Source organism: Corythoichthys intestinalis, chromosome 5 (assembly GCF_030265065.1).
Source record: "Corythoichthys intestinalis isolate RoL2023-P3 chromosome 5, ASM3026506v1, whole genome shotgun sequence".
In the NCBI taxonomy this organism is placed as follows: Eukaryota; Metazoa; Chordata; class Actinopteri; order Syngnathiformes; family Syngnathidae; genus Corythoichthys; species Corythoichthys intestinalis.
This window is the reverse complement of record NC_080399.1, coordinates 32325740-32349176: the sequence shown is the minus strand read 5'-3', so window position 1 is coordinate 32349176 and position 23437 is coordinate 32325740. Positions and strand designations below refer to the sequence as shown.

At 39.6% G+C, this 23437-nt stretch overlaps 2 protein-coding genes across 6 annotated transcripts in view; one reads left to right on the top strand and one right to left on the bottom strand.

The window, feature by feature from the left end:
- Positions 1-30: 30 nt before the first annotated feature.
- ddb2 (damage-specific DNA binding protein 2) lies at positions 31-23187 on the bottom strand. Of its 4 annotated transcripts, none has more exons than XM_057837166.1 (11): positions 23074-23187; positions 22832-22975; positions 13037-13125; positions 12746-12937; positions 10450-10616; positions 9493-9592; positions 9196-9373; positions 3849-3994; positions 3568-3717; positions 477-522; positions 31-381 (listed from the first exon to the last, which is right to left on the bottom strand). In XM_057837166.1, exons 2-11 carry the CDS (start codon positions 22965-22967, stop codon positions 173-175), a joined length of 1413 nt encoding a protein of 470 aa, XP_057693149.1. In that variant the 5' UTR covers positions 22968-22975; positions 23074-23187; the 3' UTR covers positions 31-172. The 4 variants fall into 4 exon arrangements, with proteins under 4 accessions (XP_057693149.1, XP_057693150.1, XP_057693148.1 ...); XM_057837167.1 differs by lacking the exon at positions 10450-10616 and adding an exon at positions 12542-12681 and having other exon boundaries at positions 23046-23153; XM_057837165.1 differs by having other exon boundaries at positions 23046-23153.
- The window catches only part of kif23 (kinesin family member 23), a 28620-nt gene continuing 27957 nt past the window's right edge, over positions 22775-23437 (top strand). Inside the window, exon 1 of one of the 2 annotated variants that reach the window (XM_057837161.1) lies at positions 22775-22954. The gene's annotated coding sequence lies outside the window, so the exon portion shown is untranslated. The remainder of the gene's footprint in view (positions 22955-23437) is intronic. The other variant, XM_057837162.1, reaches the window with a different exon arrangement.

The window sequence follows — 23437 nt, the reverse complement described above, 5'->3', positions numbered from 1 at the left end:
GTTAATTTTGTTTCAACATTTACTGTCAACTGTTGAAAGAAAACCATCGTAAACATGAGCTTTTATTATATTTTGGTAGAAAACAGCAATATTTGCAAAATATTAAACAGCACCATGAAGTAATGAACATATATATATATATATATATAAAGAAATATTCACAAGCTCTTGATCAATTCTTTCTTGTGCGTTTTGTCTTGGTCATAGTTTCCGATTGTTGCCCTGAAACCAGCTTCTTCTTAAGCTTGCTTTGGTCCGCATCTGTTCTTCTCCTGGCTGGTCTCCGCGCTGGACCAATGGCCGAGGTAGACGTTTCCTCTTCCGGCGTACATTCATCATCGAGAAATGACTTATCTTGGTCCCAAATGACCACTGTATAACCTGGGGAACAAATAACGTAGTTTTTTCCCCAGTCCATAAAAGAAAAAAACAAAAAAGAAAAAACTGAAAATTTTCCCCCTGCGTCATCATCTTACCCATTCCAGAGGCAATTACATCACCCGTTGGATTAAATTTGTTGATCTGAAAAATATATTTACATTAATGTATATTAGGATTTTGTGTTTAAAAATAAATAAATAAATAAATAAATAAATAAAAACTAACTAACAACATATGCAGTTGTTATAAAAATCTAACGCCTTTTAATGGCAAGATTGTCTTACTTAAAGCAACACTAGGTAACTTTTCAACCTTTATAAAATATTTTCATAACATCTGTGATATGTCAACTGACAACGAGGTGAATGACATCTGTTTTCTGGGTCTGTATCCCGTTTACCGGCACTAACTTTGAGCAGGGTGGCAGGAAGCCTGCCACACACACACACACACACACACACACACACACACACACACACACACACACACACACACACACACACACACACACACACACACACACACACACACACACAAAAAAAAAAAACCTACAAAAGTATTGACTGCTTTACGGCATAAGTCACTTCCCCCTTTCCCCATTTGCTATAACAGCCCCCCCCCCCCCCCCCCCAGAATTGATAAATCTAAATTCAAGACTTTTAAGACCTTTTTTTAATGCCATTTCAACTGAAAATAAATACTTTTCTTGCACCCATTTAGATCATATTGAATAAAATAAAGCACTGAACATCAAATTTAACCTCAATTACTAAGTGTGTTTGACAAAAGAATGCACATATATTGAATATACAATTAAAACACATTTAAAGTAACATTATAAAGTTTGTCAGAATTTTTTAAACACACACACAATAATTATGGACAAAAAGAGGAGGAGGACAGGACTCAGACCAGCCATCTTCTGTAAAAGGCTAGCCGCTAGTGCACCTGCCAAGACCCCAGTTAACATGGCAAACTCTTGAGTTAAAACGGCGAAATTCACATTCATTCGAAAGGCAAACCGAAATGTTTAAGCAGATCCACTGCCTTCGCATGACCCATAAACTGCAACCTAAAGTATCTGGATCTAACTTGAGCCCCGATCACATACTCCAAAACAACGTTAATATCGCGGGACTTAACCGTGCAGCAGTCGTGTGTGAAAACAATTTCCCGTGTCGACTGACATGGGAAGCAGTGTGCGTGAAAGCAGGCATTAATTTCCCAGGCTGATGACTTAAATATCATAGCGGCGGCCAATGTAACTTCCTCCCTCTTCGCAGTAAGAGGAAAAGTGGTAAACAAACATCGCAATTATAAACATAGCAAGCTAGAAACAGCTAAATTAAACTGAAAACATGACCAAAATTAAAATGTCAATTATTACGTCGGGCCGGGCCAGGGTTCTTTCTCGCTAACTTTTTGAAATAACTATATATTAACGATGTATAAATGATAAACTAAGGAATACTTGTTATAAAATAAATAATTTGGATAAAAAAGAAGGCGCTGTATGGTCATTGCAGAGCCAGAGCGTGCCTATACGCCCTTCCCCTCTGCGAGTCCGCAAAACCGCATCTGTTTAATTATATTTAACTTTTCCAGCGTTATTTCGTTGGGTAAATAAATTTATAATGATCATAAAAATATGTTGTCTATTTAAACATTAAGAAAATGTGCGGGGTTTTTTTCTGCCAACTGAGAAATCGTTACAAAAGACAGGCTTTTATGCAGACATCGTCATAAATGTTATCACACAAAACGCGGGTCGGGCTTTAATACCCGCGGACCAGTTCGGGTCGGGCTGGATTTTTTAGGCCCGATTTTACCTCGATCTTAAAGTCTTGATGAGCTTAAATTGGCTGCAGTTACGAAGTCGGGAATGCTCCCGCCGGAAAAAAACACGATTCGACCAACATTATGTTTAACAAACTTTTCCAGCGTTATTTCATTGTGTGAATGCATTTATAATGGTCATAAAAATATGTAGACAATTTAAACATTAAGAAAATGTGCGTTTTTTTTCTGCCAACTGAAAATTCGTTACAAAAGACAGTTACGACATCAGGAACGCTCCCTCTGGAACAAAACGCAATATGACCAACATTGTGACAGCCGATGCCGACCAAAAATGACGTAATATCCGAAACAGATCACCAATGGACTCATTTGAAGTATATAAATGGTGGTCTGTTTTGGTGTTCAGAATCCACAATACTTTTCTGCCTGCAGGGTTTTCGTTCCACCGACAAACGATGCAGAGGCGGGTGGATTCTCCGTTTTGCCGGTTGTGGTGGTTTGGCACGCACGAGTTGCATTTCGATTTGTAGTGCAGTGCATCGTAAAAATTCTATGCATATCTTCGTTATGGATTAAAAGAAAAAAAAACTTTGTCACGGATATAATTTAGGTTGCATTGAGATGTTCTTGAAAATTAAGACCACGGTGAAAAAATTCCAGACTTACATCAGCAAATTTAATACTTTTAATACCTTTAAGAATGGAAAACTAAATTCAATGCTTTTTTAATACTTTTAATAACCCGCGGGTACCATGTATAAAGAGAGAAATCGATGCGAACGCTTTCACACCAATTCTGCATAGATGGCAGAGCAACAAAAGAGACAAAAAGTTTTGTCCGAGGAGACAAAAAAGGGAGGTTACCAGGATAAAATGACACTCAAGAATAAACATTGGCCCTGACGAGTTCGGGTGGGAGGATGGGGGAATATGGTACAAAATCAAACGTTTCTTATTTTCAATATCGTCATATGCTATTGTTTAGCCACAACTGGATTCAATACCTCATTACTATTCATCCTTCACACAGCTGCTGGAAACAGAAATGCCGCTTAATCCATCTGCAAGCAACTGAGAGACCAGGATTTTACGACAATGTGCGCTGGTCCTCATGAGAAACGCAGTGTTCCTTAAGGCAAAACACTACCGCTTTTGTCCACCTGTGTCGCTAAAATCGACCAAAACTGAATAGTTACCTAGTGTTTTTTTAACAGTCACCTCAATTCAAATGGAAATAGCAATTATGGGAATTTGGTTAGAGTTGGGGGTGACAAGAATTTGTAATGGGGCCGTACGTATTCACTTGTGAGGCTAAAAGGCCCATTATTTGATTACAATAAGCCAGGGAAGTTTGAATATTGTATTCCTTTGAGTTGCTCTACTCACAGATTTGATTCCGTCGATACCGTGCACCTGACCCACAAGCTCGGCTGTGTTGGAATCATAGATATCGATAGTTCTCTCATCGCCAATGCTAAAGTTCTTGTCAGGGTAACGACCCACAACAATGAGGTCGTGGAAAGGATGCCATGTTGCCTGTCGAAATGTTGAGAAAACAAGTTCGGCTTGTTAAGTATACGTCTTGACTTGTGTCAGACATATTTTGCGAAAACATCTGAAGACTCAAGGGACAACGACAAGGAAGTCACTCTACAGTGATAACCAACCTTGATTGATGTAATGTGCTGAAATTGCCTGTGTGGATGCCGGATGATGTTCTGTGGTTTAGACCAATCAGAGGATGAATACACACGGATCTGGTCATACTGGTCAGTGGTTAGCAACTTGGAGCAATCGACTGGATGGAAATAGGCTGTGATGATACAACAGAAAACAATATATAAGGATGATTTGCCAACGCCACTGAACGAGTGGTTATGAAATACCAGCAGGGTTGACAGACAGATACTGTTCTTTACTAAGTATGTTTGAAACGGGCAACAATAAAATCTCTCTAGTCTAGAGGATGTTCCTTTACATAGTGGTGTGGAATGTAATGAGTTATTTTTCTTGTCCGAGTTGCTTGGGAAATTGTCAGGGCCAAAGCAAACCGGTTCAATTATCTACACAGATAATCACGAACGAAAGCTTGTTGTGAAAAAAAAACACAATAGCCACATAGGTTATGATGGGGGAAAAGGGGAAGAGATTGTGTTAAGTGTTTCTAACTTTCTAAAACATCTATGATGTGTCGATCATACAGTGGGGAGAACAAGTATTTGATACACTGCCGATTTTGCTGGTTTTCCCACTTGCAAGCCATGTAGAGGTCTGTAATTTGTATCATAAATTCTCTTCAACTGTGAGGGACGGAATCTAATACAAAAATCCAGAAAATCACATTGTATAATTTTTAAATAATATATTTGTATTTAAGGAAATAAGGAAAGAGGAAAAAGAAGGATGAGTACAACCCCAAGAACACCATCCCAACCGTGAAACATGGAGGAGGAAACATCATTTTTTGGGGCTGTTCTCTGCCAAGGGTACAGGACGACTGCACCATATTGAGGGGAGGATGGATGGGGCTATGTATCGCCAGATCTTGGCTGGGTCTTCCAGCATGACAACAACTCAAAGCACACAGCCAAGGCAACTAAAGAGTGGCTCCGTAAGAAGCATCTTAAGGTCCTGGAGTGGCCTAGCCAGTCACCAGATCTGAACCCGATAGAAAATCTATGGAGGGAGCTAAAAGTCCGTGCTGCCCGGCAGCAGCCCCGAAACCTGAAGGCTCTGGAGAAGATCTGCATGGAGGAGTGGGCCAAAATCCCTGCTGCAGTGTGTGCAAACCTTGTCAAGGACTACAGGAAACGTTTGGTATCTGTAATAGCAAACAAAGGTTTCTGTACCAAATATTAAGTTCGATTTTTGTGATGTATCAAATACTTATTTCATGCAATTAAATGCAAATTTATTATTTAAAAATCATACAACGTGATTTTCTAGTTTTTTTACATTAGATTCCGTCCCTCACAGTTGAAGAGAACTTATGATACAAATTACAGACCTCTACATGCTTTGCAAGTGGGAAAACCAGCAAAATCGGCAGTGTATAGAATACTTGTTCTCCCCACTGTATGTCTATGGTAAGTCATTCTGACCAAAAGGTAGACCTGCAGCAACATGCGGCCCCTCACACATGATATTTTCTGAAATATTTAAAATTTACGTTTTCCTCATTCTGTGGTTTGATTTGTTCTGGTACCTAAGAATGAAAATTGGAAGGAGGCACCAGATTTCCCTCTCAAATGAAAATAAGTTATAATAAGTTCGTCCACACTTACAAGTGATTCACATAATACTGGGTTGTACAGCTCACATTGCTTATTTGTGTAACCCCCCCCACCCCCTAATCACATCTCTTTCTAACAACCTTCCTTTTTCTCCTCGTTCATCAGCCCCCCCCCCAACATGGTGTGCAACTAAAGATGCACCAATTCAGATACTAGTATCGGCGGGGGGATTGGGGGTGGGGGGTGGGGGTGGGGGGGCAGTTGCAACCCGAAATTATGGTATCAGTAATCCCTGGTCAGTTCAGTTCGTTTACTTTACTTTATTGTCTTTTACTGAAAGAAATCCCACAGTAATTTGAGACCTGTTTCAAAAGCAGGGTAATTTGCCACCTTTCAGAAATAGAAATAAGGGACGCTCCCCTCACGCCCAAAGACGTACAAGCCACAACTTTTAATTCCCAATTCGAAACAATTCCTTATTTCAAATAATGGGTGGCAAGTCTATTCAAAAGTGCTGTAGAAGTAAGCAAAGAAAGCCAAGCTAAGTGGCTAAGTGGGTGTTGCTGCTGGTGCACAGAGAGGGAGGTTAATAGAGAGACAGGATGCTATGGTCAATTATTATTACTTACAATTTCATGAAAGTTGCACTGTTTGGCCTGTGTGCGCCAAAACTCAGGGTTTAAAAAAGTCTAGTCTTCATTCATTGTATTTTTACTTTCCTACTATTGGGCTAGTATTATACATGTTTTAATTTCACAAATTTAGCACTATTTTGGCCTTTGAGCGCCAAAGGTTTATTTAATCAAAAGTTCTACTGGATTCACTTTGTGTGTGTATACACACACACACACACATATATATATATATATATATATATATATATACACATATATAGTAGGGCTGTCAAACGATTAAAATTTTTAATCGAGTTAATTACAGCTTAAAAATTAATTAATCGTAATTAATCGCAATTAATCGCAATTCAAACCATCTATAAAATATGCCATATTTTTCTGTAAATTATTGTTGGAATGGAAAGATAAGACAAGATGGATATATACATTCAACATACGGTACATAAGGACTGTATTTGTTTATTATAACAATAAATCAACAAGATGGCATTAACATTATTAACATTCTGTTAAAGTGATCCAAGGATAGAAAGACTTGTAGTTCTTAAAAGATGAATATTAGTACAAGTTATAGAAATGTTATATCAAAACGCCTCTTAATGTTTTCGTTTTAATAAAATTTGTAAAATTTTCAATCAAAAAATAAACTAGTAGCCCTATTCTGTCCTCAATGTGTGTGAGTACACAAATTGACAGATAGCGAACATAAGCTCCAAAAAGAAATCAGACTGTGTGGCAAAGTTGCATGGGCTTTACTGAAGTCATCTCTTTTTGACAGGAGCACATTTCTTGTATTTTTGTAAAACTGAAAATAACAAGGCAATGTGTCAATAACTTGCATAAATCACAAAATAACATAAAATGTACACACACGTGTCCATTTGAGCAGTAGCACTAGCCAATTAGCTCACAAGCATCTAACAATGTAACTGCATTTCACCATATATGTGAACAAATTCAAATACACATCATCAATAACTATCTAATGCTCATGAATATAAAGAAAAGAGGAATATAACTCACAAGCGATGCATGTATTAGACACAAACAGTGTGATGGGGCTATGAGAACTGCCACTGAATACTGGATGCGGACGTTAGCTGGTCTGAATAGCACTGTCTATTAGTGTGAGTTCGCGTCGACATACAGTATAATTATGTCAGACAAGCGCGCCGAAACCCAAATAATCAGCTGCACTGAATCGCCAGCAGAGGGCGACATTACGCTACATAACATATGCAAGTCACACCCAAGCGCCAGCAGAGGGCGGAAAAACTCCATAAAACACAATTAACAAGTTGGCCTTTCACTGTACTGACATTTAAATCTGTCTGAGCGGGCCTAGTGCGTTAATTGCGTCAAATATTTTAACGTGATTAATTTTAAAAATTAATTAACGTCCGTTAACGCGATAATTTTGACAGCCCTAATATATAGATATATATAAATTTCAAACAAAGTGGTATCAGTATGGTATTGGTATCAGCCGATACTGCACAGCCAGGTATCGGTGCAACACTAGTGTCAAAAGTAAATGCAATTAGCTATAGACCCTACTCACATGACGTCACAACCACGCCTCCGCGCCATATTGTCCGTCAACTCGTCGTGTTGACGCATTACCGCTACGTAAATTCCTCCTATTATGGCGTGTTTTTCTGCTCGTTAACATTAATAATCAAAATGGTGAAGGCGTGTGTGACGGTTGGTTGCAATAACAGAGAAGATAGACGGAGAGACTTGAAGTTCTACCGTATTCCGAGAGACCCGGAGAGGAGAGCGAGATGGACTGCTGCAATTCGACGAGAAAACTGGGCTCCAAACGATTACCACAGATTATGTGGTAGTCATTTTATATCTGGTAAGATGCATTTAATATATATTTAGAGGGTTTTGGGCTGACAACCACAATTAAGATCATTGCGAGGCTAATCGCCGACAACATTCAGTTTCAATTCAAGATGCTTATTTCTTCCACCGTCATTACATTTTGAATAATATTTAGCTGGTACCAAGTGAAAGAAGCTGGCCTCGTCTACGGATCATCAGTTTAACAGGTGTGTCCAAACCTTTTGCAAAGGGGGCCAGATTTGGTGTGGTAAAAAGCGGGGGGCTACCTTGGCTGATTTACATAGAACAATATATTTAAGCAAGCCCTTCTGTGTGTCACATTTGCTTTATTATTTTTTTAAATTCATAATTTCAACTGTCTCGTCTTTGTGGCGTTCTCTTTCGACACTCGAGCTCTTGCGAAATACTGCTGCTGTGAAATTAAACTAGCTTCAAGTTGCTATAATTTCTCGCTGCGTATCTTCCCTGTAATGTTGTCGTACATGTCAGCGTGTCTTGTTCGGTAATATCATTATCGCGTCACATCGAACTCTTTGAAAACAGCGACTGTCTCTTTGCAAATGAGGCAGACACAGTTGTTGTGTGTTTTATTGAAGAAATAGTCAACTTTTTTTTTTATTGATTGTCGCCATTTTAGAAAATTGGAAGTAAAGGGTCACACGGGGTAATGTTGCTTAGGGTGCTGCTCTTAAAGTTTTTCAAACTTTCGTGAGAATAGGCTGATTTTGTGTGGACAAGATAGTTGTAGATATCAGGGTAGCAGATGTCAGGCAGAGAGGGCGAAGACAGTGGGTCAAAAAATATCGATTTAGGCATCAAATATGGATCTGGCGAATGGATAGACTGAAGCTTTTCCACATAACGCCTTTTATGCAACGCATCCAATGAGTTTACAGCGTCTGAAAGCACCGGGGCTTCCATGAATTGCACTATAAATTGCACGACAAATTGAAACCATTGAGAATACGGATAAACAATGACGGACAATATGGCGGCCGGATACAGCAACATGTCATTCTGTGACATTGGTGAGTAGGGTCTATTGATAGAAATACCATATTCATAGTTAGTGTAGGTGTTGAATGTATTTGTTGTTGTTGTTTGTTCTTCTATTCTGTCTGTCTCTCCTTTTCTATTTTCCTTTCTGTCCCCCCATTACCTCATCTCAAGTACACCGCACACAATTTAAGTTTCTTACATCATGATTGCTCATATTTAAAAATCAGTTAATACGATAAAAATATGTTTTGGGGGGTTTTACTATGCAATAACATGTCAATTTCTTAGATAAGCACCTGAGTTGACGGCCTTCTCGTGAGGCATGTTATGAAGAAAGCTGTTCTTGTCCTTCATGTTTCTCAGGTCCCACAGCTTCACCGTGTGGTCCACTGATGCCGTTGCAAGCAGCCAATCACAGCGTGGGTTGAACTCGGCGTGGGTCACTTTGGCTTTGTGTAATTTATTACTGAAAATCTGCGATATCGAAAGAAACCCGAAGGGCGTTTAGTATTTGTGTATGCAAAAAGCAAAGTCTTTCTAAATACTTGGAAAATATGTCCCAGAAAAAAAAAAAAAAAAAAACGGTCACACACCTTTTGCCCATCCAAACCCGTCAACAGAAGCATTCCAACATTGTCTCCTGTCACAACCATCTGTCGGCTAATGGACACGTCGACACAGCAGTACCAGAAACTGGGAGTACAAATTTGGAAAAATAAGTCTGCGAAAATCAGTTTTTTTTGTTTTCAAACCCTTAAAATAATTCCTTAAAGTGGCACTAAAGCTGTATTTTTGTTTTTAATGTTATAATTTTTATAACATTTGATGCCGTTTTACCAGGTTTGCACCACAATTCAGAAAGTAATTTTTCAAGCTACTTGGTCCTTTTAGGCTCTTATGCAGGTGAGCCGTATCTCAATAATATGCAGCTGACAGCATTCAATTTGAATATTCAATATTTGAATTTCAAATCGTTGCTCTGATTGGCTGTCTCTGGAGTAACTGTGTCACTGCAAAGCTCGTGAGTGTTGGCAAAGTAAGGCAAAGTGTGTGGTGACTGACACATCACGGAGACGATTCTTCAATGACACCAAGTTTTACTATTTCAGAATTATACAAAAATAAAATATGCAGTCACTACTTGACACTCCTGCTTAAGCAAGAACTGAAGCAGAGAGAAATGAGGATTTCAGTCAGATTTAGCTAGGACTTTTTTTTTTAAAATATACATTCTTATATATAAGATTCTAATATACTGTATTCCTTATTTCAACGCTCCAGCTTTTTGGGGCATGGGGGAAGAACGAATATACGGCACGATGTGATGTCTCTCCATGACCAATTTCAAAACCTTCCGTTTGCAGAATACAATTGCTATCAAATTTACAAAAAATAACACACACACAGACACCTCGATTCAACCAAGGAACACTCCTATTTTGATCTTATGCATGAAAAGGGTGAAAAAATTAGAAAATGACTTTAGTGCCTCTTTAAACCACTGAAAAGGGCATACATAGTTCATCAGTCTTCTCCATACGTTTTCTCACCATCTGTCGTGGTGATCATGGCCACAATCTTCAGTTTGTGATAGAACTGAGGCTGTGTGGCCCTCAAAGCTCTGCATGGTCAGTGTGCCTTCACCAGAGACTACATACACTCTGGTTACATCCGTGGGACAAAACTTTATCCCCCCGATGAAGCCACCAGCGCCGATCTACGCGCAGAACAAAAAAAGCAGGCCTTTCATTGGGCGTGCATTATTACATGCTGCAATTATCTCTGTGAGAGGGTGCCCCTAGTTTCCCCTACGATTTTTTGAATCTGTGGTGATGGGCTGCATTAGAGTGGGACAGCCTCACCATGTCGTGCCATGGCAAAAATAATTTTTTCACGTTTTTTTTCCCCCCAAGAAGAACCATAACAAAGATATATTTGAAATATTTCATTAGCCAGGCTAATGGCGTAGCTCTCAGCTACGGTACATGTATGTAAAATACATAGCTGATTACAGCTACGTTACCCTATGTAATAATACGACTTTTTTTTCTCATAGCAATAGTACGACTTAGATCTCGTAGTGACCGTGGGTCGGCAACCCAAAATGTTGAAAGAGCCATATTTGACCATAAAAAACAAACTGATACAGTATGTCTGGAGCTGCAAAAAATTCAAAGCCTTGTATAAGCCTTATAATGAAAGCAACGCCGGCTGTATGTATCGATATTAGCTATATCAGCCGACTATCAAAATGACTAAGTTGGCGACAAATACATAATTAGCCTTCATGATTAAATGTTTATTATACCTGCAGTAGATCCTATAGAAAATGACGCACTACGTGACTACTCTGCTGTACAATGCCACCTCAAGTTTAACTTAATTACAATCTTAATGAATTGAAAGAATGTTTGCGTCATGTTTGTCCTTCTACAGAAACAATATAAAAATAAATAAATAAATATATACACACACACACACATATATATATTATATATATATTATATACATATATATATTTCCCTCCCTCATCTTTTTTCCATTTTCAAAAACCTTTGAAAAAGATCCAGGGAGCCACTAGGGCAGCGATAAAGAACCGCACGCGGCTCTAGAGCCTTCTTTTCACTTTTATTTGGCCCTAATACGTACTACATTACCACAATAATAATAGTCCTTCTGTTAACGGACCCATTTCAAGGAGTAGGGGACAAATTCTAACAGCCGTGTAAAGAGTATTACTAGTTTAGATGAGAAGGTGAATAGTTTTTTGTTGTTGTTCGTGAACTACATTTCCACACAAATGCACATCGAGGTACCGTTAACTTAGCAAGGAGAGGTATGACAGTCATTTTTCGAGTGTCCCAGAGCTTGCGGAAAAAAAAGGCGCATTTATCAACGTTTCGTCAGCCGTGATTGCTTATATCCGTCCGCCGTAACAGCCGGATAGCACAGATTTAAGTACGCCTGCCACTCGTTGTTGACGTTAGCGCTGCGCTCTGAAAGGGCCCTGCCTCTCGGCGCAAATTCAAACTTTGCCTTCTGTCCAAGACGGCCGTCCACCGCTCACTTTCACCGAAAAGTCTGATCCAAACTACTGTAATGCCCCGGATATGGGGAAGAAGGAGAGGAAGTGAAATTGGCTTACCCACTTTATTGTGGTAACAATAATAAAGAAAAACAATAACAAAGTAACAGCGGGCTGCCGCAACATGCGACCGCTATCTCGCCCGTTCTCCCATTCGTTCTACTCGCTTCCCCCTGCGTCTCAGCTCCCCAGTCCGATCGTCTCTTAAGGGGGCTGCGAATAGTTTCGGACATTACAATACACAATCAATAGGTTGCCACTGAACTCTTCACACTCGGCTGCCGCTAGTTTGAAATGGCCTTAAAAAATAAAAAAACATTTTTAACATCTCATTTGCAAGCAAAGCGTGGCGAATTTTATTTTGGTGTGGTGGTGCGCCACAATCTCTTATATGAAGGGGAAACCCTGAATACCATTTATAAAATGAAGGATTCTAAAATTACACCAATAAAGGCCACCTTAAAGAAGACTGATGAATTACGTTTCAGACCTTGAACTCTGTGAACCTCACTACATATAACGGTATCTAATGCAACAAAAGCTAACTGCAGTCTTACGTTGGTGTCTGGGCAAACACTGTGAGAGGGTTTCCAGTGAAATCTTGCAGTGTTGTTGTACCCCCCATAGAAGATATGAACAGCTGAGTGTGGTTGAATGGGTTAAACCTCATATCTGTAACTGAGTATCCAGCACCCATCTGAACAGAGAACCAGCAATGGGCTTTTCAACACAACACAGGCAAAAAAAAACAGTGTGTTTACCCCTTTGATGAAAGTTTTCTGGTCGCGGAGTTTATAGTCCCACAACTCGATGTCACCACCCTTGGACCCCACTGCCAGCGTGTTGGGTTGAGTGGGATGCCACTCCAGGCAGGTGATTCTGCGATCGAAGGGAACATTTGATGCGTGATATCTGTACAATTTGAGTGAGCGGACAAAAGGCTCCTGGAGACACTGGAAGTGAACATTAAAAAAAATTAAGAGTGTTAATATGGCTTCGTAGAAAATGGAACAGTGAAGTCAAATGGGTTAAAAGTGGACAAATTATCTTACCTGTCTCATCTGGGTATGAACACTTTGTCCCAAAGTGTTTTTGTAGATGTAGTGGAGTATGCTTCCATGCACAATCTTCCTTTGGATTCCTGTAGATTTAAGAGAAGACGGAGAAAAAACACTCACCACCACAGTTAACGTCACTCGAAGCCAAGGGCGTAGGTTTGCATAGGGATGGTAGGGACATGACACGACCAACTTTTCAGGATGCTCAAATTGTCCCCACCAACTTTTAGGCAATACCAACTTTTCAGGATGCTCAAATTGTCCCAACTTTTAAGCAACCTTATTTGCATTATATAATGAGTTCAGTTATTTAGGTAATTTAGATTCTCTTCCCATATGTTGTAAGGATAGACTAGACCCTACAATTATTAAGTCAATTATGTTCACTATGTTCAGACATACATTGACCCCCTTTCACTTGCTGAATGCGCCAGTCCATTTTCTTCTCTCAAATGCACGTTTGATTGGCTGATGACTTGACCCCCCCCCCCCCACAATATGCCACCTCCTCCACCCTTTTCGTAGACGAGGGATGTTAGAAGTTTTGTTGATGTTAGAAGCCACTGCAAGTTATGTGAAAAGACGTCAATATTGTGGAGGTGGTGAACGCACCACTAACTTTGCTGCTTAAAGGGTATGTAGTGCCCTGGGAAAATTTTAATATTCCATCATTTATCCATAAACGCATGCCTTTTGTATTCATATCATGACACTTCGTGTAATTACACACAAGAAAATGAGAGAAATTTGGCTCGATTGTCAAGCTAAAACGACCGGCGCCCGAGATCTGGCAGATTGTGTGCGTGACGTCACGACAAGTGAAGAGAGTGCCACCGGCCACTAGGGGGGCAGCGCCTGTCTGCATCAATATAATTCCTTCTAGTGAGGGGAGAATTAGGGGTGTTTTGAGCTGTTTATGCTGATGCATTGTGTTCGTCCTGCACATATTCCAGGTTCCCTCATGAAGAAACACCCCTCGTTGTCAATAAAAGAGAATTCAGAATTGACAGTGAGGGGTGTTTCTTCAACAAGAAAAAGGCTCAGTGCTTTAATACTGAATGGCGGCGATGACGGCAGACAATTTCGTTTCTAGTTTCAGCGACGAATCCGACGTACAACGACGTAACGAATGTTCATCTAATGGTGACGAGGAGAGTTACGAAGCTTTAATCGGTGTTTTAGGTTACCAATTTGAGCCCAAACGAACGCCAATGCAGCGTAATGAAACGGTCATTGAGGGGAGCAATGACACTGATGAAACATCGGCAGCAGATCGTGTGGGAAACACCAATGATTTGTTTTGCATTTCTTTTTGTGAAGCTGATACACCGTGACTGCAAAATAAAGGAATGCATAGAATAATTATCATTTATTGCGCTATCATAGCTTTTCGCTCTGCCAACAGACACAAATATGAATGGGATCAGAGGATTTGTTCTATATATTTTACGAACGATAATTTATACATGTGTCCAGTCCTGTATCCAACGCGTGACATTCTTTTTTATTATAAAAGCGTACTCACTCTGGCCATTTCGAGCTTGGCTGCTCCCCTCCTTTGCTTAGCTTTAGCCTCCTTTACCAGTCATCGTCCTCTTTCTTGATATCTCGGGACATTTAGGTGGCTGCACCTGTATGGTCGGCACCGCATCTCCTTTTAGCAGCAATCTTTTAGCAAAACCCGATTTCTCTTGTCCATGGTTCGAGAAGCTTTCAGGTGGAAAATGCGCACCACAGAAAAGCGTGCCGGAGGCTGTGTCTAGAAAATTAGCCCTTTTTGCACGGACGAACTTTACCCATTGTCTGTGTAGTCCAGCTTTTTTTTTCGCGTTCAGGAACTCATGGATACTATATTCCGATAAATAACTATTTGTACACCACATAGCACAGCAGTTTTGAACCATTTTTGTGATGTTTTGGTCAAACAAACCCCAACGCTACTCTCTCGTCGTTAAAAAACAATGGCACCTGGCTCCGCCTCGACTGTCAATCACTTGTCGTGACGTCTCCGCCCCATTCGGCTGTTTCCGGAACACTTTCGGAAATGTTCGTCATTTTCCATCTATTTTCGATAATTGCTCATTAATGTGATTGATTTTTTTGTTAACTTTATCAATATTTGTTATCTTGGCACATAACGGTTCTATTGATGTCTCACACCCCCTTTGCCGCTACATACTCTTTAAATTTGCTAATAAAATCCAGACATTTATTCTGGAAGTTTTCAAATTGTGTCTTTCGTAGTTTTTGAAAAAAAAGTTTTGAATCGAACGGTGTATCACCTGAACCGATACATATGCACTGCAAAAATCAGCCTACTTAAAACTGGAAGAAAAAAAAAAAATTCCCCTGTTTTTTTTTTTGTGTAAATCTACTAGAAAAAGTGAATTTATCTGCCAGTGCTTCAAGTACATTTTAATCACTTAGATGTCTTGAAATAAGATAAATAGCTAGGTGAAAATAAGATTAACAGACTTACTTTAAGCATAAAGTTTGAATATTTAATTTTTAAAAAAAAACTTGTCAGAAGTGTTCTTAATTCAAGAATAGATATTGTTCAAAACATTATTTGAAAGCATTTTTTTCTAGATTTAGGTGAAAAATGACCAACTTTTAGATGTATGGGCTTAATAAGAACATATAGTAATATGTACTCAAAGTAAATGGAATAATCTGACGCATTAATCTGTTAACTAGCCTTTAACACTCATAAAATGGAGAAAATTATTAAGCTTGAGAACGATAAACCGATATGACCGCATATCCGGTTTTACAGGTGAGAGATACAGCTGTATCGATAGTAAAGTTACCATTCGACAGTAATTAGCCATTACATATTCAATGAACCGATAGTAGAGATAGAATTCGGCTATCGCGAGCACAAGAATCGGCTTCTAATGCCTAGTTCAATCCATTGCTTAATACAATAATAATTTAGCTTTTACCTCACATGTTGCGCTTGTGTCATTCACCACACAGCGCACTTAGATTGTGACCGCCGTCGTGGTTGCCTCAACTTTCCATTTATTTCGGCAGAACCGCGAGTAGTCGCCGTCATTACCCGATCGTCACGGGCGTGTCATAACAACGCGAGAGCTAACAAAACCACTGTAACGCACGCTCCGTAGCGTTGTCTTCAATTCAATTTTTTCAATTCAATTTATTTGTATAGCCCTGGATCACAACAAGGTTGTTTCAAAGGGCTTTGCAGAGGCAATATGATACACAATCAGAAACAGCAAATGAAGCAAGATGAATAAATAAAGTTCTTCACAACCCAAAACGAAACTAGTAGTGGCAACGAAGCAACATGCGCACAGTTTGCGCACCACGCCAGCGATAGCCAGCGATTGATTTTCAACGCACCCAGGAAAACAAAAGTCGGACTTCAAAGAGCATATGACACGAGAAAAAAAGTCTTAAATGGCAATATTATGTGAATTAGAATCATATTTTGAGACGATTCGACTATATACAACAATTTAGCAAAGCATAGATGACGAGAAATTAGTCTTTTAATCTGCCGGTTAGCCACGCCTACCATTATAGGGCTTTAGCAGGTGGATGACGTCAGCGGTAGACTGGGCTCATCGGTTTTACTATTCAGCCCATTGAGGGGGAATTATTCAGAACGAGGAAAACGCGACGAAGAGAGCCGCAAAATGTCATTGTTTCCGTCTCTCTACTCCAATATTTTTACAGGATATTCTTTTTCTCCAAGTATTTTTCCCCAATAGCTATATAAATGGCTTGAGAAGGACCAGTCAGCCCGTCGAGGGGGAACTATTCACAACGAGGAAAACGCAACGAAGAGAGCGGCAAAATGTCATTGTTTCTGTCTCTTTACTTCAATATTTTTACAGGCTATTCTTTTTATCCAAGCATTTTCCCCAATAGCTATATAAATGGCTTGAGAAGGACCAGTCAGCCCGTCGAGGGGGAACTATTCACAACGAGGAAAACGCGACGAAGAGAGCGGCAAAATGTCATTGTTTCTGTCTATTTACTTCAATATTTTTACAGGATATTCTTTTTATCCAGTATTTTCCCCAATTGCTAAATAAATGGCATGGTCATGACAAATAACAGTCTTGTGCTGAATGGAATATGAAATAATAAAAATGCATTTATTCAGGACGACATGGCAAAATTACTCCATAATGGTCAAAACTGTCGACTTCACCTTTACTGTCGCACCTCCCGAACGATATTTTATGACACCTAAATCGGACGTATGTCATTTCCCTTCCCCAGCTTCGGAGAATGTAAACAAACCAGAAGGCGTGACAGCTAGCCGACATGCTAACCCGAACCGAGTGATGTTTCAAAGTCTTCGAAGCGGAAAATCACACATAACTATCCTGGATTATTCGACATGACGACCCGGTTGTCGATTGTCTTAGCGGATCGGCAAACCGCCTGGCGCAGAGCAATTTACAGTTCGTTCCCCGGAGGAGGGTGGCTGGAGTTGTTGTGCAGCTAACGTGCTGCTGCTAATGAGCATTAGGAGAGCTTTTTACATGCCTATCAATGATCAAACGTAAGTAGTCCTTCATTTAAAGGAAGTTTGTAGTGTTTACTTTGTAATCGCTGTTTTCGTATTTGACATAATACAAAACAAGATGTTTACTCACTTCCTCGTAAGTCCAATGGTCCCACAGTAAATATCCACGGTGAATGGGAACCTTTTGAAACTCCAAAAAGGCGCATACGCCTCGCCATCATACAGAATGATTTTTCTGCAGCCGTTTGGCTGGCGTGATGCGAAAAATAAACGTATTAATCCGCAAAATCAGCTGAATCCTTCGTCCTCATACACAACAGTGCACTGTAGCGTGAAGAGGACGTCTTCTACCGTACACGTCACAGCGCCCTCCTCCTCAATGCAAGACCGAAGCCGGAAGTCACTCATTTTCATGGCGCGGGATTAAAAAAACTAAATAAAAATAGCGATCGCTTCCACACATATCCAAGCGGCCATATCATTCAGGGGCATAAAATACCGCGTGTATTATGAAATAAACATGCTTTTTCGTGTCACAGGCACTTTAAAGTGACGAAGGCAGCCAGATCTGTTCGCATGGGACAGAGCTAGTGTGAAGTGTGAAGCGGTACAGAGATTGTGAGTTTTTAACCCTGAAAAATAACCCATTACAATGGTGGAAAGGGCAGCACGATCTGCTGGAGATATTATTTCCACGAAACGCAGTCTACTTAAACATGAACATGTGGATCAGTTGATCTTCCTCAAGAAAAATCTGCCCTTCAAAAGAGATATACACAGTGATGAGGAATAAAAAAATGTGGAAGCACAGGCATAAGTCAATGACTTTGCTGTTTATAAAGTTAAAGTAATGATTATAGACCTGTCTGTCTAAAATGCCATATTTTTATTCCCCCAGTTAAACATAATTTAATATTTATTTATGATAACACTAACAGGTTTAATTCTTTTTTTCAAGAGCTGCTGCATATATTTTTTGCTTGTAAGATGTTTACGTTGAAAGTTTGCACTTAAATTACTTACCTATTGTGTTCAAAACACCAGGAAATACAGTATTTAAATTACTGCACTTTATTGTTGTCTGTCACTGGAGTTTTAATGTATTATCAATCCCATCCAACAAAATGATGGTCATATATTAAAGTGATCCTTTAACTTAAATACATGTAGGCTCTAATAAACCACAATTGTTCTCTTGTACCAAAATATGTTGTTAGAAACACATAATATGTTAAATCAATGGCCATATTTTATAATATTTAGTCCATATTTTGACCGTTAGTTGGCGCCATGGTTTGCGGGCTCGCAGTGATGACGTCATTGGGATCTTTCCAAAAGCGTAGCGTGTTCAACAATTGCTTATTGCTGCCCATACTCGCGAAGTAAAATGCCACGATGTGCTGCTTTTGGATGCAATTTCCAGTCAAATGGAAACAAGGGGAGTGAAGTGAGTGGTCAAGGTGGAATTATTATTTTTAGTGAATAAATGTGCAAAAGTGGAAGCTTCTCCCCTTTTTGGTCCCTGTATGCATGTATCCTACCCACCACATGTTACAACTGGCGCCCGAACATTTTTCCTGGCTCCTCAGTCAAGTAAGGAATCCGTCTATTTTCTGGATCCGGCGGTCTCACCGCGTCTGCAATATTGGTTTCGGATCTGTCCGTTTTTTTGATTCGTCGGTCCCACGGCGGCTTTTCGGATCAATCTATTTTGTGGAATCGACGGCCTGATCGCGGCTGCGACATTGCCATGGGATCGGTCTAATTCCTGGATGTTCGAGAGAGTAAAAAACGCGGATTTGGATTACTATTGCTATCTTTTATGTTGACTATTCTTCGTGGGAGTTTTCCCCAAATCATACTAAATAATTAAAGCACTATAGCACGCTACAGTGACGACAGTGACTCTGACGTGGACCTTAAAACAATGTTGGGAGTTCGTCAGGGAACGCGTGTTTGCGTACTGCTGAGCTCCCGAGTGAAGAGTGGTCAAGGTGGAAATATTATTTTTTTGTGAATAAATGTGCATAAGTGGAAGCTTCTCCCCTTTTTGGTACTTCTATACACATATCCTCGCTACCACGCGTTACAATGTACAAGACATGGACTACACAAGGTGTGCTCATTGACCTGTACTGTATGTAAAGCACACGACAGCTCTGGATGCTAACAATCTATATAATTCTTAGTGATGCACGATAATACATTTTTCAACAGATATCGATAACCGATAATTTCCTGCCCCTTCCACCCGATAACTGATAATGTCACGCCGATAATTCTATTCAAATATGTATGTAAAATGTAAAGTATACAAAGATCAAATGTTACTGTGCAAAAATGTAATTTATTTTTTTCCCCCACATCAAATGTGAACAAGTAGTAAATTCCAACATCTAAACAATGGCAATGAAATTGTGTAATGGTAAGCTTTTGGCAACAATTACTTAGAGAGTAAACACCCAAGTTGCACAAAAATGCCTTTAAAAGTAAGCCATTCCTAACATATATCACATTACTACACTGCATAAACACATCCTTAAAACTAGCAGAATTGGACAAAACTGTTGATTGCGCACATTTGGAGGCTAAATCAAGTATATAATTATATATAGATCACAGAACTGATTTGTGTACACTGACACTCTACCTCTTTCAATCACTTAGCTTATAGACACCCCCACCCCTGTCCCCCCTCTTTCACTGGCCAATAGGCCCCCACATGGTGTAAACCGGAAATACATCTCGCTGACGATGGCACCAGCATATTAATAATTAGTCTAGATGTTCTATGTATTTCTTGTTGTTTGTGTATGTTTCTTTTCTTTCTTCTCTTGTGTTGCTTTTCTTCTGTTCCCCCATAATCCCTTCCTGTTCGCTGCTTTGTCATAATAAAAAGGTATTTTGAATGATCACAATGGGAGTATATCAGACTTTCAATGTGAAACATTAAAACTGTTCAGACAACCCTGGCACTTAGACTTCCATTCTCTGTGTCAAACAGCTGAACAGGACAGGTTTAAAAAAAAAAAAAAAAAAAAAAAAAAAGAAAAGAAAAAAAAAAAAAAGTATATAATTATCGGATTGCATTATCGGTTGAATTTCGTTTTATCTGGATTATCTGTGTGACGTCATAATTGCCATTATCGGCCGATAATTATCGGTGACCGATAATTAATTGGGATAAGTTTGAAAACGCAATATGCTTACCTTGAATATCTGCTAATAAAACCGGCGTTCCAAACAGCATACACTCTCGCTCCCAACCGGAGTTCAACAGCACTCTCTCGCATCACCAGTTTTGCCCAACTTTTGTCTTATCAGGTATTTGCTGCACGCATTTTTCCCTGAAGCTCGTCTTGTGAGCAGTGCTGTCCTGCTCTTCACTTTTCAGATCTGGTTCAAATAGGAAGGGTAGAACTGACACATGTTGGGAAAGCTAACGAGTGACACGCTGGAATTTCAGCAACGGGACCGGTGACGTCACGCACTGCGACGTAACAAGAATGGCGACCTATCACTTAAAATAATTTTACAAACTTTGTTAAAACAAAAACATTAAGAGGGGTTTTAATATCAAATTATCATAACTCATACTAACATTTGTCTTTTAAGAATTACTTGTCTTAAAAATAGAGGATCCCTTTAAGCCTTATTTTTTTTCTCATAAAAAAATACAACATAACATTTGTATGAAATTGTGTTGTTTAATTTTGCTATTAAAAAATGTGGTCTTTTTTAAAAAAATTTAAAATACTGTACGAACACACACTACAAATGTTTACCATCGTATCGTTTTCACTCTGTATCGAACCGTATCGTTCTTAAACTGTATCGAATCGTATCGAATTGCTCGGCCTAAAAAAATGTATCGTTTTTTAATCGAATCGTAACCTGTGTATCTAGATGCATATCGAATCGCCTTCATGCCAGAGACTCCCAAGAATCCCAACCCTAAAAATTATTCGACTAGATTTAAGAAAAATTATCAGATTAAGACGTTATAAATTTGCAGTGTGAAACATAATATAAAACAATACAAATTTATTTTTGCATTAATCATTTAGCCTATCGTTTAATTAGGTTCATAATTAAACCTTGTTTATGTCTTGTCCCCAGCAAAAAGTGTACATGCAGGTTATGCTGTTATACCGTCCCTACCAATTAGGCTCGAGCGTTTACGTCACAGCAGCACGGGATCATGCGAGATTTGCGACAACGCAACCATTGCGGAAGCATCACGGGACACTTAAACTTAGCGGCAACCAACGATGGAAAAAAGTAAGGAATACTTGCCAGTTCGATACAGAGACAAACTTGTTACCACGGCGAAGGACAGATATATGAGCAATTTTAAGGATGTGAACAATGTTGACCCTCACGAGCAAGCCGAACACAAATGGAATAAAGATGTCGACAAGCTTCCACCACTACGCGAAATGGACATCATGCTATGCTGTATTTAGTGTTTGGTATATGTTACTACACTCATCAGCAATTCCGAAACTACAAATCGCTACAAAGCTACGAACAGTTTTGCTGCGGATGGGTGCAGCATCTTCACTTTATGACCATAGCAAACGGCAACACCATCTTTCTAGCAAAGGTAGGCAATGTGTGTTTACATTAGTCTGTGACCACGGATGTACAAATCTTTTGCTGCATAAAATGTAGCCTGTGTACAAATTCTTTGCCACTCTCTCACGTCAAAATATTACAGCTTTTTCATTTAGCAACGACATGAATTATGTCTTATGAAGACAATGCACATGTATGCATGCTAGTTGTTTAGCTGTAGCAATAGCTAACAACAGGCCGACTTAGGACGTAAAGTTACTGAAATTTGCGTAAACAAACGAAATTAACTTACCGGAGTGGAAGTGCATAGAGCAAACTCAGTGTGTAACTGGAGAATCAAACGTTATGCCCTTCCTTCTGATCGAGGCCACCCATGCCATTCTTCGACGTTTGGTAAGTTCAGATATGAGCTTTCCCTCGCGTTTTCTCCATGTAGGGATCCGGAAGAAACTCAATGGTGTTCCGTCGAGCTGTACATTCTCCTTTCTATTCGATCGGTTGTTGATATTCTTTACCGCACAATAATTTCCAACCATTTTTAAAGAGCGACCTGTGTTGAAATGCCTCCGTTTATCTTCCACAATGGCGATAGCGGCGGAAACCTCGCGAGTGCCACGTCATACGCTCGAGCCTAATATTGAGACCAAACCTACGCCCTTGCTCAAAGCTAATGAAGACACAGTGTTGCCACTAAAGAGTCCACACACCTTTTTTGCGTAGCCTTGCATCCTTCTTGTCCCGTAGTTTAGCTGACAAAGTGGCACTCGACTCCCCAACATCACTTTTCTTCACCTGAGTCTTTTTGGGTTTGGGACCAGCCGACTTTGAAGGTTTGGGTTTCATCGCAAAACCTGCAAGTTTAGAGTTTTAAAATAGGAAAGCAAATACGTCGTAAATCTAACACAGACACTTATAGCTCACTTTTGATTGTTAGTGTGAGGGGTAGCACCTTAGCTTAACCGACGATAGACCACACGAGCTAATACATAACACACGGGACTACAAAACATGGCTGTTTTGTAATTCTTGTAATACTCGCAATGCCCCAGTAGATGGCAGTGTTTAGATTTAGAATGACCTTTCAGGGTTGTTGCCAAAACAAAAACCCTTTGATTGCATTTACTAGTTTACCATTTTCAGATTCAGTTTCTGATGGCACAAATAACAGGCCGTAGTTAACTACTATTTTTAAAAATGAGTGTTTCTCTGTAGACTTTGTGAGGTTTTTGAACAGCAATCCATCCATTAGATTTAAAATCTGCGATTTTCACCGGGCAATGTAATCGGCCTGTCATTACAAATACTGTGCACTC

Bases quoted from the DNA above. Each gene is read 5' to 3' on its own strand.
- ddb2 (XM_057837166.1), bottom strand. From the start codon at position 22,967: ATGAAACCCAAACCTTCAAAGTCGGCTGGTCCCAAACCCAAAAAGACT. The intron at 9,593-10,449 runs GTGAGAAAACGT...TTGTACTCCCAG, and splicing joins CATGATCACCACGACAGATG to TTTCTGGTACTGCTGTGTCG. The intron at 382-476 runs GTAAGATGATGA...TTTGTTCCCCAG, and splicing joins TGTAATTGCCTCTGGAATGG to GTTATACAGTGGTCATTTGG.